Here is an 18,978-nt window from a genome sequence, read left to right as displayed (position 1 = left end):
ATGATTAAAAATGCGTGAATAATTAAAGCATTAAATTTACTGTTTGGAGCCGAGATACATACCCCATGTGGGCCCCTCAGAGCACGAGTGTATTCGGCAGGGATTGCGGCTACTCATCCATTAGTCTAATGGCCCCACAATTAACGAGATACTCGTTACTCATCCATTCGTATAATGGCCACACGATTAATGAGAACTAGCCATCAAAATTTGAATTTCTTTTATCCATAGCTGTGTGTGTGTTTTTTAACCGTCTATTTGTGGTAAGTCTACTTATGAAGAGCTAGGATATTCTAGCTTGGGAGATTTTTAAGGCATGGTCATGCAACCGTGGGACCTACCGGATCAACAGATCATATCACAAGCGCAGCTCCGTTGGATTGTGGATCCACCGAGGTGGGTGGATCCTTGCCTGTGGAGCCTACCATGATGTATGCTCCTTATATCCATTATGGCCATCCGTTTTGATAGCTCATTTTAGTGCGTGCTTCAAAAAATGCAGAAGATTCAAACCTCAGGTGGAGCACACCTCAGGAAATAATACTTACATTAAAAACTTATTGGTGGCCACATAATTGTTTATTTGCCATCCAAGTGTATTGATAAGGTTACAAAGACCTGGATGAAGAGACCAGACAGATCTAAAACTTTTGTGGACCAGAAGAAGTTCTTAATAGTCAATCACCACTGCTTCCTGAGGTGCGGATTGCCTGCCACATACTATGGCCGGATGTTCCTTGGTTGGAAGCTAGTGGGGCCAACTGTTATGTTTGTGTAATATCCACCCATTTTACCTGGCTTTCAAGCCAAGACTGTTCCGAATCCGAAACTAAAATAGGCCATATCAAAGTAAACAGTGGGATAGAACAAGAAACATTGAAAATGGCTGAAGAAGTTATAACAGGCTAAGTTTTTTATGTTTTCAGTTCATCCCAATGGGAATGACTTTACGAACGGTTTGAAGGACATCTCAATGGGAATGACTTTATAAGCGGTTTGAAGGGCATCTAAACAACAAGGCATACTTGAGGAAGGTTTCAATTGTAGTAATTTTTTTTCCACGTTTTTCTCTAATGTGGCTACTTGATTTGCAAATCCTACTCATCTTTTGTCTTATGTCCTAAAATGAACTCTAAAAATTATTTAGATAAGGTTCATTTGCCCACCATTATAATGGTTCTTTTACCTCCAACTTGTTGACTTACAGTAAGGGAAAATATAAATATAAACTTAATCCAAAACTTACGTGGCTTGCAAAAAGCTTTTAATAGCCGTTCACAACAGTTTTCAATGGTTATGCTTCTAATTGAGTTTTGAGATCAAATTTTAAATTTATATGAGAAAATGGATGGACCGCTTGAATGAAAAAAAATTAAAAAAAATTTCAACTAGGCAGCAATGCAAGATAAGAGTAACGCCTCCTGATTCCCCTCCCATTTGTGTTGCCGTGCGTCCAGTTTGGACAGTTTTATTTGAATCCGGATCCTCTACTTTTCACAAATAAAAAAAATAATGCTGGTTGCGATCTAATTGAACCACATCATCACACACCTGCATTTAAGGCAACAGTAAAAACAATGTCAATAATGACTTGCACCAATCATGATGCATGAAAGTAGGATTCCTCAAAAGCCTTTTACAGGAAGCTCATGCCCTAGAAACTTAGGTGGAACTCACAGTGATGTTTGTGAGAAATACATCCCCTTCATTTATTTTTTAAGATCATTTTATGACATGGGGCCAAAAGGAACCGAATCCAATACTCAAGAGGGAATAAGGCTAATATTTGTGTTTTCGGTTCATCTCAACGAGAATGACATTGTGAACAGTATATTTGGATGGTATGTAAACATTACTGTCAACCAGGAAGGTTTTAACGGTAGGGATTTTCCTTTAATGCGGTCCATATCAGTTTTGGATCTCTTTTGTTTTTTTTTAAAATCAAATCCTATATTGATCACACAAAACGGACCCACAGGTAGAGTTCTCACAAACATCAGTGGCTCACGTAGGTTTCCAGCGCATTAACTTCCTCGCTTTCGCAGGAAATCTGCGTCCCAGTGGATACGGATTCCGCACGGTTGACCATGACACGTGTTTAAGGTCTTAGTACCTGCCAGTTAAGTATCAACCACTGCATTCTTTCATAGTATCAGCGTCCGTGGTCCGTCCAGGCATTCCGTCGATGTCTCGAAAATGAAAGCTTATACCGCACGCGGGCATCCGTATATTTCCCAGGAAGTTATTTGATACTCGGAGGCGGTGCATGACGTTTCGTACGCTGGCAATTATAGGTTGTACAGCTTGCATGTTTTTCCACAGTTAAACCTACTAAGTTGTGCATAAAACTAAATATATTTCACCATCCTAAAATTGGATTGTTTGAAAAAAAAAAAAACTAACCTTTGATTCATTGACTTTTTTTTTTTTTTTTAAATATGACCATTAGATATTTTCTATCCACCAATCCTGTACTCAGAAAATCATTTTACTAGTTTTTTAGAGTCATCATACATGAAAACTGGTACGCACATTTTTTACAATTTATTTTAATTAATTTTATTTTAAATTATGCAATTTCTAAATACATGCGCATCATTCTTCACATTCCACCAGAGTGTCAAAGCGTTTCTCTATTCTCTTCTCCAGCTGACCTCGCGCTAGCTACTCGCTACGGTACTTTCGCTAACCGAGAACTACGTAGGTGAAACTTTTGTAAGATCCACCCTGTATATCACGTACGCTGCCCCAGCTTCACCAAAAGGCCCAAAACTCATAACGATCTTGCTCAGGTGCGCCACACCATAGGAAACACCTGAAATAGAATGCCCACCGTTAGTTTAGTATATGGCCCGTCGTGGTGTTTATATGCCATCGAATCCATCAATGTGATGTCCCTTATTAGTATTTAAAATATTACGCAATTCGTACAGTATGTCAATACTGAAGTGGGCCATACCTCATGGATTTAGAGGTTTTAGGTTTAATTTCAATAGGTGGCCCACCTGAGTGATGAATCAGTCTGATTTTTGGCATCAAGGCCGAACAGAGAGTGGTATGCCTGATAGACGGTATGGATTTCATGCACTTTAAATAAAGTAACTCCGGTAGGTACCTAGTTGAGCTCGCAAGCGCGATTTCCATATTGGTATACTGCTAAAATGGCAAATACTCTATTGCTTTCGACTTTTTTAATACAATGCTTAAATATTTTGTACTAACTTATTACTAAACAGAAAAGATAAAGGCGTGATTTTAAACTCGGAAGGTGTACATATCAGTTATCCTGGGAAAATCTCCTGACGCGTCAAAGACAAGCAAAGGACGGTCAGTGGACCAAAAGTCTGTTGGCAGTCGCCTGTCAAACTGTCACGGAGAAAGCACCGTTTTTTGACGTGTTATCTACTCGTACACGAGGAATGCTCCGTCCTCGGGAGCGGATTGTCTGTGCCCGGGGATGTGTGGGGTCCACTTAAGCTTTGGATATGGTTAAATTTTGGGCTTATGCCCTAGAATTATCCAGAAAATTGGATGAAGGGTGTAGATAAGACACATCACACTATCCGGCATAGTTTGCTCAATATGCCATGGGCCCGTCTGATGTCTTATTCACACCAATGCTTAAAACTAAAGCATATCCAAAGCTCAAGTTACTAAACGCCTGTTATAAACCTATTAGGGGCTCCAAAAGTTTTGGATGAAGATGATATCGGTGTTTTCCATTCCTCCATGTTCACGTGACTTTATAATAAAATAAGTTGGATGACACATAAATATCACTGTTGGCTCTAGGAAAGTTTCAATTGTGCATGTCTAGTTGAGCTTTTAATATGCATCAATTTTAGGCTCATGTCATGAAATGAGTGGATGTAATACATTTAATAAACTTCGAAGCTGTGAGCCTTCCCAACCGTCCATGCTTTTCCATTGAGTTGTAACACACCATTTATGCACTTCTACCATTCTAATTTTAAAAACTAGAAAAACAACAAAATGCCCATCTCTGGCTAGTACTTATGAGTTAAGAATTTCGTATCATCATATAGGTAAACAATATTTAATTTAGCTCTAGATGCCTAAAATAAGCTGAAAAGAAAGAAATGACCCACCTTTGGGTCCTTACTCTTGATTTGGTAGTAGACTCTCAGGAGTTTCAACACTGGGTCAAGGGCTCAAGTACCCATAGGTGGTGAAATTCCATTAGGGCCTGAGTGTGTGGGGGTGTGTCTGCGCGTGTTTAAAAAAAAAAAAAAATTTTAAAAAAATGAAAACGGTGAGTAATTAAGTACTCGTCTCTCACTATTTCTTATGTAAAGAGAGTAGTGACGGATAGGAGTGTTTAGACCGAAAGACCCTTCAACCATTCACGTGGGCTCGACCTTTCATCTACCTCGTCAGAACTTGAGGCCGAACAAAGATGTTCATCTAAAAATGTTTAACATGCCACCCTTTTGGCCCATTTTTTCTTTTCAATTTGGATGGTGTAGAATTTTCCTTTTAACCATCAAAAATCCATTTGATGACTACTAATCAGACTATCACGGTCATCTAACTAGCGTTTTTTTTTTTTTTCCTTTTCGTTTTCTTTTTTTCAAGTGGCAAAGCACCATTGCAATGGGACACACCAATTTGGACTGTCCAGATTGAAACATAGGTATGCATGCGTATGATACTCGATAATCTGCAAGAATACCATATGATTCTTTTGTTTTTTTAATTCTGAGAAGGGCACTCTCTCATTGATGGAAATCATGGTACGGAATCCTTTGCAACATCCATTCGAAGAGCGTGTAACACCCAAGCAGTGTGGGCTCATTGCGGTGGGTAAAAACCAATCCGTACATCAGGATCATATCTCAAAAACAATGCGGTTTCAAATATCACAGTCGGTGAAATCCGGCTAAGGCACGACTGTGCAGGCGTGCTGGGATGTGCAACCGCAACCATCCCATCAATGTAGTGAGAAGAAACGGATACAGAAAAACGCCAAATCAACGAAGGGTTGGATCATCCGATCAGTATGATTTTTGCATGCTGGCCCATGAGAATGCAATATTGACTTAATGGACAGTTTAGATCGTTTGATTACAGTGTACAAGTAGACCGATGCAACTATAAGAGCACTGTAACTTAATAGTACTCTTGTAGCACTGGTGCATGTCTCTATCGTGGTTATCTTGCATTATTCCCTTGGTGTGGCCCACCTGAGCTTTGGATCAAACTAATTTTTCTTATGTACAGCGAAGATAAGGTTGAGCAACTGACTAACAAAAGTCGATGTTACACAATCACCACCGTGGGGCCCACATGGCTGAGGTGTTTCACGCGCTTCCTCCTATTAAAAAATAAAAAATAAAAAAGCTGAGGGCATATGCCCTCACCACCGTGGGGCCCACATAGCTGAGGTGTTTCACGCGCTTCCTCCCATTAAAAAATAAAAAATAAAAAAGCTGAGGGCATGCTGCTTTCAGAAAGATTCCCTGCAAAAGCACTTGGACCAGTCAAACGGGTCATGTCGCCATCGCGTTTTCTATCAATAACGGTCGTTTTCATCTAATCTTTTCCCTTAACCTTTTCAGAACAGGCTAATAGGGGTGGTACAGTGAGTTTTCTAGGGACCGAAATATGGTAGATATCCCACCATACAAGTTGGAAGGATTGACTTGAAAATCTGAACCTTCTACCTAAGCATTACACACACATATATACACACACATACAGGGAAAAGGTTCCATGAGCTCATGGGAACTTCCCATGAGTTGGAGCTATGTGGGCCTCACCATGATGCCTGTCGAACATCTGTCCCATCAGTCGGATGAACCATTCAATGGTGGACCTAGGTCTGAAAAATCAAGTCAATTTGTAACTCTTTGGACCACACCACGTACAAAAGTTGAGAGGGGTTACTCTCCATTAAAACATTCATAATCATTTTTTGGGCCCACTGAGGTGTGGTTCACAAATTCAGACCATCTATTATGTGTTTCCCACTTGGACGAGGGGTTAGAAAAATTTTCCAATGCATCCAAATTTCATGTGGGCCTCACCAATTGCTTTTATATATTTTAGGCATGTCTTCACATGATTTTAGATGGAATGGCCCACCTGAGTTCCTTATACAGCTGATTTTTGAGATAACACATAATTTTAAGGGGACCCATCAAATTCACGGTGTTGATGTTCGACATACATCATGGTGGGGTCCACACAACTCATGGGGAGTTCCCATGAACTCGACCGTCCTTTTCCCCATACATATATATATGATATGGAAGAGGTAGTATGTCCTCGACCTCGCGAGTCCGTCCCATGAGGTCGAGCTGTGTGGGCCCCACCGTGATTCATTTCGAACATTTACCCCATCAGTCAGATCCACCATTCTATCTTGGGTCTAGGTCTCAAAAATCAAGTCAATCCGTGACTTTTGTGGGCCACACCACATACAGAAGTAGGGAGGGGCCGTGCACCATTAAAAAATTCATAATCATTTTTTAGGCCCACTGAGATGTAGTTTTAAAATCCAGCCCATCAATTATGTGTCTACCACTTGGATGAGGGTTCAGACCAAGTTTCAGCAGCATTCAAAACTCAGGTAGGCCCCACCAAGTGCTTTTATATATTTTAACGGTGTCTTCACATAATTTTGGATCGTATGGCCCACCTGAGTTCCGTATACGTCTGATTTTTGGTATATCCCTAATTTATAGGGGACCCATCAAATACACGATGTTGATGTTCGAAACGCATCACGGTGGGGCCCACACAGCTCGACCTCATGGGACGGACTCGTGAGGACGAGCGCATAGTACCTTTTCCCTTATATATATATATATATATATATATATATATATATAAAGAAACCAAAGCTATATAGACATTTGTAACTCATAACCTTCAAAATTTTGTACTAGTTGAACGACTAACGTTAGCCAAATCGTTCCTACCATTGGTTTGAGGCTTCCAGGATGGTTAGAATCGTCTGATTAGTGTGATTTTGGAACCACTTAAGATTCATATCAGAGACACTAGATCACTGGTCCCGATCGATGTTCCCTAATAGATCAGTAGTCCCGATTGATTTTTCTCAGCATACCACTTGTATGGTGGAGATGTTGCTCTCCATTCTCCTGTCCTACCGGCTCCACCGCATTATTTCCTGCGTGATTCACTGTGGGCGCATCAGGTGCGGCGTGGAATCGCGTCACGTATCTGGGCCGACAACATACGTGTCAGAGATCCTCGCCGTTCATCGGGTACGATACCCCATGAATATGGCCAATGAAGCGAAAATAATGTTGATCGCCTCACTACGCTGGTCAAACGTTTAAGAGAAAATGGGCAATCACTAAAAAGCCTAAACAGCCCAAATTCACCGTACACGTGTGGCCTACTTGATAAGTTTACGGCCCTGAATTTTGGTATTTTGGCATATTTACAGTGTACCCTTCCTGATGAACGGCCGGATCTCTGACACGAGTGCCGCTCAATCAAGTAGTGGCCTAATTTAATCACGATCCTCACCAGAAATGCTGAGGCGGCTCGCCCATGGTCCTCGGTTCATCCAACCCATCACGGAGGTATCCCGGCCGCTCATCTAGAAGGTCCCACCATAGATGGCCCACATGCAAAAAGTTCATGATTAGATATCCACGCGACAGAAGGGAGAGTGTATCAGGACTGTCCCCTGACATATCCACCGCGCAAAGATTTCAATATCCACTTGCCGGGTGATATGGCATTCTATGTTTTGATTGGAAGATCCAAGCTGCTGATCAATGTCATACTAGGAATGCCCCAAAACCTTCTTGATTGGAAGATCCAAGCTAATCCCATCTTTGCCGTTGTTTCTGAACATTTTTCTATTATTGTTTTAAGGTGTCTATAATCTTGGGTAGTTAAGGGGAAACTTTTGTAAACAAAAGCAACTACATCAATGGAAGCTCGAACCTACTAATTTCCACTTGAAAATCAAGCCTCTAATAACTAAGCTATCAATATATTACTTTTTTATTCTTACTATTTTTATGGTTTTATATTAACCTGGTTTCTAGGTTGAAATGGGCTAGAGCACGTGATGCTGCTGGACAAATTACTCACACAAGCCACCCGCCTCACACGGATGAGACCCACCTCACACAAGTCACCCTCCTCACATGGGCCGCCTACCCTCAATGTGCCCTTGCATTCCATAAGCCACCCTACTCAAGTCCGGTGTAAAAATACCTCTGCATTAGTCGTATTGACCAGTTGGATTCAACCACCCACAAAAATGGGCAAGGTCTGATCTTAGTTTTTAAAACATTGAGCTGGCTTTCCCAAAACCTTTCATCTACCCTCCAAATCTTCTTCGGGGTGGCAATGGGTGAAGCTGGCATTAAAAATAAAAATAAAGACCTGCTTCGGAGGTGGACTCAGGACATGCTAATGGGTAGTGGGTCAGGCTCAGGCCAGAAAATGATGTCCATTTAAGGGTTCGGGCTCAAGTTGAACCCTACCTGACCTGACCCACCAAATAGAATATCAATGGACTAGGCCATTTGCCCCGATTATCTGACACAAAACCCAAAATGAAGTGTTAGGACTCTCCTGGTTTGGGAATATTAAACATTGGTCTTCTTGGATTAGAGTGGATGGGCTAGGACCATACTCTAAAAGGAACTAATCAGGATTGGCAGGCTAGGATGGATTAGGGTTAGGTCGAGCAACTCAATGGGTTGGGTCTGGTCAGGCTTGGGATTAGTGAATTTCAATTTTCGAGTGGGCTAGGTCAGGACTTTGAGTAATGGATAAAGGTCAGGTTTGGGCTAGAATTCTTGGCTCGCTTAGTAAACAGGACCTGACCCATTCAAGCCCCTAGGCATCCTCCTAGAACCTGATACAGGAACCCCCCCAACAATGCATTGCAAAATATCCCTTTCTTCCATACATACCTCTCAGATATCTGATGTTCTCTGTTTTGGACCTATTTTTGTCAAAAAAATAAATAAATCTTAACCATCAATATGAAATGCCATCAATCAAATGGTTAATATTTGTCAGCTTGGTGTGATTTTTATATCATGGCCCATGAAATGTGTTTTGGACTTAATGAACAGTCTAGACCAATGCATGGGACTGTCCAAGTGTCCCAATGCAATTCAGAGCAGTGGAGCATCTGTTTTAAAATAATTACATCCTTACAGAGTGTAAGCTTGTTGGGTAAGGTCATGCAATGTCCAACACCCACACATCCAAGTTTAATCAGATTTATGCATAACCAAATTAGCATTTTATAGACTGAAAGTTGCCGTTTTGTCCATTTTCTTCTTTTATCTAGTAACTCTAATATTGTGGCTGTGATTTTGGATTAAACTAGACTGGAATTGTTAATTGGGTTTGCCTTACATGGTTTAAATTGCAGTTTTGTACAGATATCAACTAAAGAGATGGAAATTAATGATTTGCGGTCATTCCCGCAAGCACTGCTGACAAGGTACTGTGGGCTGGGATGGAATAAATTTCTTTGCTGTATATCATGTTTAACATTTTAATGTTGAGAACTCTGGTTTCGTGCAGACTGCTTGCAAACTATCATTAGGCTTAGGTGAGGATTCAATCAATGCATCTTCAGCTTTTGTAGTGCACATGGTGATTTCGAGGATTGCGGGCTTTAGAAGAACCAATTTTGATCTCGTAAGGTTCTTTCCGGTAAAGAGTGATGTAGAGCGGGTTGCAGACACTTTCATGGCAAATATGGAACAGAGAAGGCCCGATTGGAGGCGGAAACGATCTGGACTGGAACCTTAAAACAGTCGTATCTCACAAACTAAGACGAGTTTTTTGACATATCATATATGATTTTGTGTAGGAGAAGCTACTTCAGCTAACCGACCCTGTTATGCTGCGTTGCCCACGCCGGGTTTGCAATATTCCATCAGATCGGCGGTTGAAAGCCCAATTTATTTTGGTTTTTACTATAAATAGTAAGTTTTAATTCAAGTATAACTTTTGATCCTTTGAGTTGTAGGAGTCGTGCCCAAAAGGGCTTAGAAAATCAGGAGAATAACGGAGTTGGGCCAAATTGGAAACTTACTATTTTTTGGCCAGAAACCATGAAGTCTAGTAGGAATGGAGGCAGTCTATAAATGGTAAGTTTACTACTTATAGTAAGTCAGGTTTTTAAGGTGTTCGAGTTGGATTTTGAGTCTAAAATTCCATCCTAGGTTAGAGCTCATTATTTAAAGTAGTGTAATTTCTTTTTCTTTTTTTAATCATCAATCAATTTATTTCGAATTTATCCCTCATGAATTCGAAGAAGCTCTATGAGGAGTCTAGAGAGAGGAAGACGGTGATCGACCTCATCACATCCCTCCCTCCGCCAAAGAGTCTCTGTGATTGGAGTAAGATCTCAGTGAACGAGGATGATAACAAAATTCTGGGGACTTCTTAGAGCTGTGGGTAGAGGTAGCAGTATGTTATTGTCTGTCAAAGAAACCATATTCTTTCTGAGATTTCGAAATGCTCTCTTTTAATTGTATTTCATTGGGTTCATAGATGGCATATAGAATTCCATTTTCCATACCATCAAGAATTTCCTATTCTTGGGACATCATTGTATATACATCCATTTGGATACCTTGTTCCTGCTCAGTTGATCCCATATATAGCATTCTTATGAACTTCCTACCATCAGCCAAAGCACAGAAATGTGAGTTAACTAAAATTAAGCTGTTGTGCTCATCACGTTAGAAAATCTTGCATGTTGAATGTAGATGGTTACCTTTCTTTTCCTTTTTTTTTTTCTTTTCTTTTTTTTTACTTCAAGCATCTATTTCATCCTACATGAGTGACCCATCTGATAAACAGACTGACCATGTTCTTGAAATAAGAAATTATTCACTGTGGGGGCCACCCTACGAATATCCAATCCCACATGCTTGTCACATCCATTCATGTGGCTCATTTGTTACTTGAAAATGAGTCATCTGGAATTATCAATCCTTAAATAAGACACACAATCCTGGTTCCATTTAGTGCATTCAACATGATTTAGTATCATGTTTCAGAGCAAAAATGATCAGAAATGGATATCATTTTTGTAGAAAATTGTTCATTTTCTACTGTGCAAGTCCTCAAATTATCAGAAAATCAGGGATAGTTCTACATGCATCCTCCTAACATTTAGGTAGAGAAAAAGGTCCAGTTGAAACATCTTGGTGGACACTTACCAGTCACACAAGCATCTTCGAGTGGTTCAAGACTGCTAGGCTTTGCTTGAATCATCTCCAAAATTCCATTCATCTTAGATGGTTCTTACCATCCGATCACTAGCATGAAAAATGGATGGCCATGTTCATTTTATATATATATATATATATATATATATATATCTGTGTGTTTGTGTGTCTAATTGCCAATTTCAATCATCAATTGGTGGTGTCATCCTCAACTTAGGTTTTGCTTATGGTTTTGAAAGAACTGCTTTGGTTAGCTGATGGTAATCATCTGATGCATGGGTTGGAAAGTAGAAGTTTATATTAAAAAGGCTAATGTTATCCAGTCTGTTTGATTTTCTTAGAAGGGGCCTGTGAAAAGTACATTGGACAGAACAGAAGGTTCAGATAAATGATATCAATGCCTCTTGTCTGACTGCAGCTATCTATGTGGAAGGTTCCCACCTGAGCATTTCTCCATATGTTTTCTTTTGTAGCCTTTTATAATTAAGTGTATGGGGTTCCAAAGATGTATGTATGTTCTAAGGCCATGAATACATTCAGCTTCTATATATTTTCCAATAAGTGACAATATATACTTTCTCATCTCCATAGGCTTAGTTCTTATACATATTTGAATTTGTTGGTAGGTATGGAAAATTCAACTCCTGAAAATTTGCCACATAAAGGACTTGTGTTGGACTCATAGACTATGAATCTTCATGGAAAATAAATATAACCTTCCTTTTCCTTGTTCTTTATACCTGTTTCTCTGTCTATATGTTATCATTGCGCTTCTATGACGTTGGTTGTATTCTTTGCATTAATGTATAATACTATAAAGAACTGATCATGTACAACTGCTTGTATGCAACAACCCTTTCTTCTTCTTCTTGCCCTTTCAGTCCTTTTGTAGTATGATATGGGAAAGTATCCCGTCCTTAATGCTTACATTAGAGTTGGTCATCAAGCACTCTTTCTTGATACACATAGCACACGTGGAGGCCAAGCCATCATCTGTCCATAGTGCAGGTGGGCCATACTCCAACACTCATAATGGTTTGGATAATCCTAACCACCAATTTTAGGGTTTTCTTTTCCCATCAAACTAGACTGTTTTTCATTTTATTTTTTTTCTTTTCTTTTCTAGCCATCCATTCGTAATCATCAAAAGTCTTCCAATCAGTGGCCAGGATCCAACCAGTGTAATTTGTAACACATTGTCCATCCTCTATAGGGGCCAGCAGATGAACGGTCCTGATCTCTTACATGTTTGCTACATGTAAGAAGATACAGGTGCTTGATAGTTGGATTAGAATAAGAGAATGTCTCACACACCACTAGCTGTAGATGAGAAATTTGTGCAACTGGCTGGGTGTGGGGCCTGCTGTGGTGTGTGATATCCAACTGGTAGTGCTGCCTAACCATGCCGATGGGATGCCCGAAAAATCAGTCCAATCCAATCATAAGGTGGGCCACATCATAGAAAACAATGATCATGAACCATTGCAAAACCTCGAAATTCACTTGGTAGCCTATATGATGGTTGGATCAGCTAGCCTGATCTTTTGTGGTGTCCCATGTTTGACCCTGCTGCCAGGTTGGATAGCATACATGCAGCACAGTGGGTCCCACATGCAGGGAGTCACATGATTTTCTCATCTATAACTAGCTGCATACAGATTGTCGTTCTCTTCTAATAATAGCACCAAATCCTTTCTCCTCGTCCATGTACTTTGTATAAATTGGTGGATCTTCTGTATGAAATACTAATTCTTCACGCATATTATCTTCTTGATGTAGAACGGGTCACTGACACTTTCATGGCAAAGATGGACCAGAGAAGCTACTTTAGCCAACAAACCCCGCTACGACGGGTTGCCCACACCAGATTTGCGAGATTCCATGAGATCAACGGGTTTATTTTCATTTTTAGTATAAATAGAAGTGAGTCATTCCCAACATGAAAATGGTCTTTAGAAAATTTAGGAGAATAATGTGGTTAGGCCAAATTCGGCACTTACTATTTTTAGCCAAAAACCATGAATTATAGTAGGAATCATGATTGTCTATAGATAATGAGTTTACTATTTATAATAAGTCACGTATTTAGGAGTTTGAGTTGGAATTTGAGTCTAAAACTTTGTTTAGGTTTGAGTTCACTATTTAAAGGATTGTAATTTCATTTTTCTAATCACGAATCAATTTATTTCCAATTATTAGAAATTATTTCTATTTTCATACCTCGTGGATTCGAGGAATCTCTCAGAGGAATCCAGAGAAGCTCCATAGATTTGCAGTAGTTATTCCCGACAGTGATCAACCTCATCACGTCCCTCCCTGCCTCACTTATAACGAAAACTTGCAATGTGTGGAAGTATCTCAATCTTCACGGATATGAACACAAGCAAGAATCAGTGTGAGAAGAATAACTTTTCAAACTCATTTATTCCCTACACTTTAACCCAATCGTCAATATTCCATAAAAGTCATATTCTCTTCATCACATTGGATTCTCGCCACCACTCTTGTTTTCCTTTTATATGAGCTTCTTCCACAGATGAAGATAAGACAGGTTCGAGTTAAAGAAAGGCGTGAAGAAAGCTGTAGCTTCAATTTATGGCTAGGGTGGATCTAACAGTGGAGGTGCATAACCTTTCCAACAATATAAGTGAGGATGACCTTACCATCTTCTTCTCCTACTGTGGTACCGTCGACGACATCAAGCTGGAGAGGTGGCCATTTTTCTGTAATTTATCTTCTTTTTCATTAGATTTTGGTATTACTCCATGTCATCGTTTGGCGTCATCGTGATGATGAACAGTGAAGGAGATCACTCAAAGAAGGCTTCTGTGATTTTTAGGCAGCCTTACGCCCAGAAAATCGCTCTTCTCTTGGATGTAAGTGACAAGTGAATTTTGGAAATACATAGTTTAAAAACATGAAAGCTCGATTTTTTTCAAAACCCAGTCGATTCAACTCAACTCGAAAACTTGGAAGATTTTTTCTGAGTTTTCTCAGTAATATCCAATCAAAAAGTATTTAATGTTACGTTTGCCAACTTTTTTCAAGTTGAGTTGAGTTTTTTCGAGTTCTGACTAAGTCATTACCAGATTTCTTGAGTCTAGGTGAAATCTGGTCGAGTTGAGTTGACTCAGGCAAGTATGAGTTAAGTCTTTTCAAGTTTTTAAACTATGCTTAAATCATGGTTGAAAATCCTGGAAAGTTTCACTTGATTCGGAAGTCCTTTGAGTCAGGTTTTGTAAATTAAGTTTCCAATATTTAATACTTCAAAAATATACTGTTGGCGAGTCTTGGCCGGTTGGGTAAAGTTTTGTAGAGTCAAGGCGACTGAGTCATGACAAAAAGGGACGCGAATTGGGTACTACTCCCATCTAGGGATGCACACGGGTCGGTTCGGTTTGGTTTTGGGGTGAAATCAAAACCGAACCGTTCCAATTGGTTCCAGGAAAATTGGAACCGAAACTGGACAGTAAAAACCGGTCTGGTTCCGGATCAATTCTTTAGTTTGGATCAATTCTTTAGTTTTGGAGGAGAGAGAGAGAGAGAGAGAGAGAGGAGCGTCAAGCGGTGGCCGGTGAGAGGACGGTGGGCAGCAGCACTGCAGCAGGGGCAGTGTGAAGAGAGTGAAGAGTTAGGGTTTTTTTTTAATATATATCGTCCAGTTCCAGGTACGATTCCAAGATTGGTTCCACGTAGGGCTGTACACGAGCCAAGCTAGCTCGAAAAACTCGCTTGGCTTGGCTCAATCTAGCTCAACTTAACTCTGCTTGAACAAGGACTCAAGGCGAGCCAAGCTTCATATGACCCAGCTCGTTTTGAAAACGAGCCAGGTTCGAACATAGTGGAGTTTGACTCAATTCGAACTTGGCTCGACTCAAATATTTTATATATATATATATATATATATATATATATATATATATATATATATATATATATATATATATATATATATATATATATATTATTAATTGAATATTTAATTTGGAGATTGAGTAGGGTGCGGGTTGGGTCGAGTGGCTGGGTTAAGTCAAGTGTGAGTTGCTTGGTTGAGTCAGATGTGAGTTGGGTGCTGGCTTTGGTTGGATTAAGAGCAGGCTTGACTGGACTCGAAGTATGCTCGCCTCGACTTGATCCACTAGCTCGCCTCGAGCTCAACTTGAAAGGTTTGGCAAAGAAGCCAAGCTCCAATGGTAAACTCGAGGCCGAGCTCAAGCTTGAGCTCGAACTCGAGGAGAGCAAGGATGAGTCAAGCCAAGCTTGCCCCACCTTGACTTAACTCGGCTCGATGTACAGCCCTAGTTCCAAGGTTCAGTTCGATTTAGTTCTACATAACTCCAAACCAAGAACCGAACCGAACTAATCGATTCTTTGATTTTCAGAACCAGAACCGAACCAAATTGAACGGTTCGGTTGGTTCCAATTCAATTTACCGATTCTATCGGTTCCATGTGCACCCCCACTCCCATTAGGGCCTGGCTAGAGATGGACAGTCCTGTTAAGGGCTTTGTGAGGCCCAAGGTGATGTGTATGTTTTATCGATGCTATCCATCCATTTTAACAAATCATTTTAGAGCATGATCCCAAAGAGGTAGATTCAAGCTCAAGTGGACTACATTGTGGGAAGCAATGGTAATTGAACTCCTACCATTGAAAACTTCCTAAGGACCACTGTGATGTTTATTTGCCATCTAACTTGTTCATAAGGTCACAGATATGGATGAAAGGGAAAACATAAATATTAGTTTGATCCAAAACTTTTGTGGCCCCCAAGAGGTTTTCAGCAGCATGCTTTCAATACCCACTGCTTCCAGTTGCGTGTTACACTTGAGCCTTTGATTTGCCTCCTTTTTAGGCTCGTGCCCTAAAATAGATGAACCAAATCCTGATGGTGGTAGTACCCAATTCGCATCCAGAAGCACTGATTTTTTATTTTATTTTATTTTTTTTCAATTCTGGTTGAGTCTAGCTGACTTGCTGAATCAAGTCCCAACTTTTTTCTTTTTCTTTTTCCTAAAATCTGTAACTCAGTTTCTCGAAAGAGCACCGAATCCCAGCTCCAATATTTTTCTCGAAAGAGCGACTCTCCCGCCTTGGGAATTTTGAAATAGTTTTCTTGGGATCCGCTAACCATTAGAGGAATTACTGTTGTGGTATTTGAAAAGTGATTGCAATGTAAGAGTTGGAATTTTGACTGAGCTCAATCTCATTGATTTGGTATCATTTCACTAAAACTAATGCTTGTAGTCTTCCCTTCATTTCATATTCAGGATGCTGCCATTTTAGATCGTCGTGTTCGCATTATTCCTGTAGATGATGATTCGGCGAGCTTTTCGACGGATTCTGGCCGTCCAAAGAGCAACAACATTAATTCTCAGGTATTGATTCTATTCTTTCTCGTTTAAATGTCTCATCAATGGCTTCTCTTGTCTTTTTCTTATTCTCCTTTCTATGGTTATTATAATACACATTCGAACGAAATTGAAGAGGGCGCCACCAAAGAAGAATGTCTTTTGATGACCCCCTTCCAGGCCAAATTGGAGCTGTTGATTTATCAAGAGGTATTCTATAAGAGAGATGCTCGCATCCAACCAGTTGGTTGAGAAGTTACCATCCAACCAGTCTTATAAGTTCCAGCCTTTAATGTTTTTGTGAAATCCAACCCATCCAATGTGTTGGCCCCTCAAGAAAGATCGTCTAGAGCAAAGACCCAGCATTCCACCCATTAGGTGGGCCACACCATAGAAAACCATGGATAACCATTGACATACTAAAGAAATATTTGAATGGCCTACCTAATGGGTGGATTACACTGATTTTTGCTAAATGTGATGCTCATGGTGAGTGAACCTTGGGATCCGCCCACTAGAGGAATTACTGCTGTGGTATTGAAAAGTGATGCATTGTAAGAGTATGGAATTTTGACTGAGCTCCTCAATCTCATTGATTTGGTATCATTTCACTAAAACTAATGCCTGTAGCCTTCCCTTCATTTCATATTTAGGATGCGGCCATTTTAGATCGCCGTGTTCGCATTATTCCTGTAGATGATGATTCGGTGAGCTTTTCGACGGATTCTGGCCGCCGAAAGAGCAAGGACATTAAATCTCGGGTATTGATTCTATTCTTTCTCGTTTGAATGTCTCATCAATGGCTTCTTTTGTCTTCTTCTTATTCTTTTTTCTATGGTTATTATAACACACGTTCTAATGAAATTGAAGAGAGCGCCACCAATCAAGAATGTCTTTTCATGACCCCATTCCAGGCCAAACTGGAGCTCTTGATTTATCAAGAGGTATTATATAAGAGTGATGCTCGCATCCAACCGGTTGGTTGAGAAGTTAACCATCTAACCAGTCTTTATAAGTTCCTACCTTTCATGTGTTTGTGAAATCCAACCCATCCAATGTGTTGGCCCCTTCATAAAGATCGTCTAGAGCAAAGATCCCTTATTCCACTCATTAGGTGGGCCACACCATAGAAAACCATGGATAACCGTTGACATACTAAATAAATATTTGTATGGCCCGCCTAATGGGTGGATTAGGCTGATTTTTGTGATGGTGCTGCTCATTGTGGAGTGAACCTTGTAGACAGGTTGATTTGACTGATTAACATGATAGGATGAAAAATATCCCGTTGGTTGGACGACAAGTCAACAGTCCAACCGGTTGGATGTGAAGCCTGAACACTGCTTGCAAAAAAAAATTTGAAAATCTATAAAAACTAATGGCCCTTTCTATTATAGAATCCCCAGAAGAGTTTGCACCAAGTACCATTTGGGTTTTTGTCTTGTACAAACGGGGTCAATGGTTCAGTCATCCAAACCGTCAACGCCATCGCTTCCCTGTGGCTGGTTGATGCACCAAAAATCCCTCGGGATCGGACGATTGTACCTGCATCCATGGTTTTAGGGCAGCAACTTTCTTCTCTTTTATATCACTTAAAGAGAAGTTGTAAAATTTCAGCAAGTTCTTCAAATGATAGTGTGTTCAGGTTGAGATGACCAGGCCTAATGATAGATCTCTCTATGTACAGAATGAGAAGCAAAGCTCTCCAACAGCACATCCAGTTGTGCAGGCTATTAGTTATGAAGCATTGAAGAGGGCCAGAGAGCTTGATGAGAAATTGAGAGTGTCTGAAAGAAGCAGGCTGCTGACCCAACAAGCAAAATTGGCAATTGCCGCAGCGGAAAAATCCATGGGCCATGTCAGATCTGCGGTTGAGAACAATGACTATTTCTCTGCAGCCTTGCTTTGGCTATCAGGTACACTCGATAAGGCTGCCAAGAGCGCTGCTGAACTGGGTCATAATGTGGAAAGAGAAATGAATTCAAGGAAGCGGAAATGAGTCCTTGTTGATGCATTCTCATGATTTCTGCCTGTAAATCCATAGGCTAAACATCTTTTTAATAAAAAGGAAATAAAAAATAACATTTGTCGGCTTTCTCAAATGGTACATGCTGGAACTTGGAAGTCGCTTGATTTTCCTAAAATTGACAATTTCATAATTGGCATGGTTACCAATTGCTTGGGGTGTGTTTGGTCGCACCAAATTTCATAAATATCATATGAATTTTAGGGCCTGATTGGTTTTCCAATTACAACTTTAAATGGAAGTAAATGGGTAAATGATTATGAATGCTTTGTATTTGTCTGCAAGGATGATTTTGCTACATTGTTTGTTTCACCCACAAATCACTAGAAAAATGATAATTTTATAATGTGAAAATATAATGATTACAATTTACTTTACATCATTT

General features: G+C 40.1%; 1 protein-coding gene across 1 annotated transcript; it reads left to right on the top strand.

The window, feature by feature from the left end:
- The first annotated feature begins 13,744 nt into the window (after positions 1–13,744).
- On the top strand, positions 13,745–18,669 carry LOC131239250 (uncharacterized). The gene is made up of 5 exons (XM_058236857.1): positions 13,745–13,927; positions 14,017–14,092; positions 16,487–16,594; positions 17,221–17,328; positions 18,255–18,669. The coding sequence occupies exons 1-5, from the start codon at positions 13,812–13,814 to the stop codon at positions 18,564–18,566; spliced, it is 720 nt and encodes a 239-aa protein (XP_058092840.1). The 5' UTR covers positions 13,745–13,811; the 3' UTR covers positions 18,567–18,669.
- The last annotated feature ends 309 nt before the right edge of the window (positions 18,670–18,978 follow it).

The sequence above is a fragment of the Magnolia sinica genome, chromosome 3, assembly GCF_029962835.1.
Source record: "Magnolia sinica isolate HGM2019 chromosome 3, MsV1, whole genome shotgun sequence".
NCBI lineage: Eukaryota > Viridiplantae > Streptophyta > Magnoliopsida > Magnoliales > Magnoliaceae > Magnolia > Magnolia sinica.
Note: the sequence above shows the minus strand (reverse complement) of the source record. Positions and strands in the feature narration are given on the sequence as shown.

Bases quoted from the DNA above. Each gene is read 5' to 3' on its own strand.
- LOC131239250 (XM_058236857.1), top strand. From the start codon at position 13,812: ATGGCTAGGGTGGATCTAACAGTGGAGGTGCATAACCTTTCCAACAAT. The intron at 13,928-14,016 runs GTGGCCATTTTT...GATGATGAACAG, and splicing joins GACGACATCAAGCTGGAGAG to TGAAGGAGATCACTCAAAGA. The intron at 14,093-16,486 runs GTAAGTGACAAG...TTTCATATTCAG, and splicing joins AAATCGCTCTTCTCTTGGAT to GATGCTGCCATTTTAGATCG.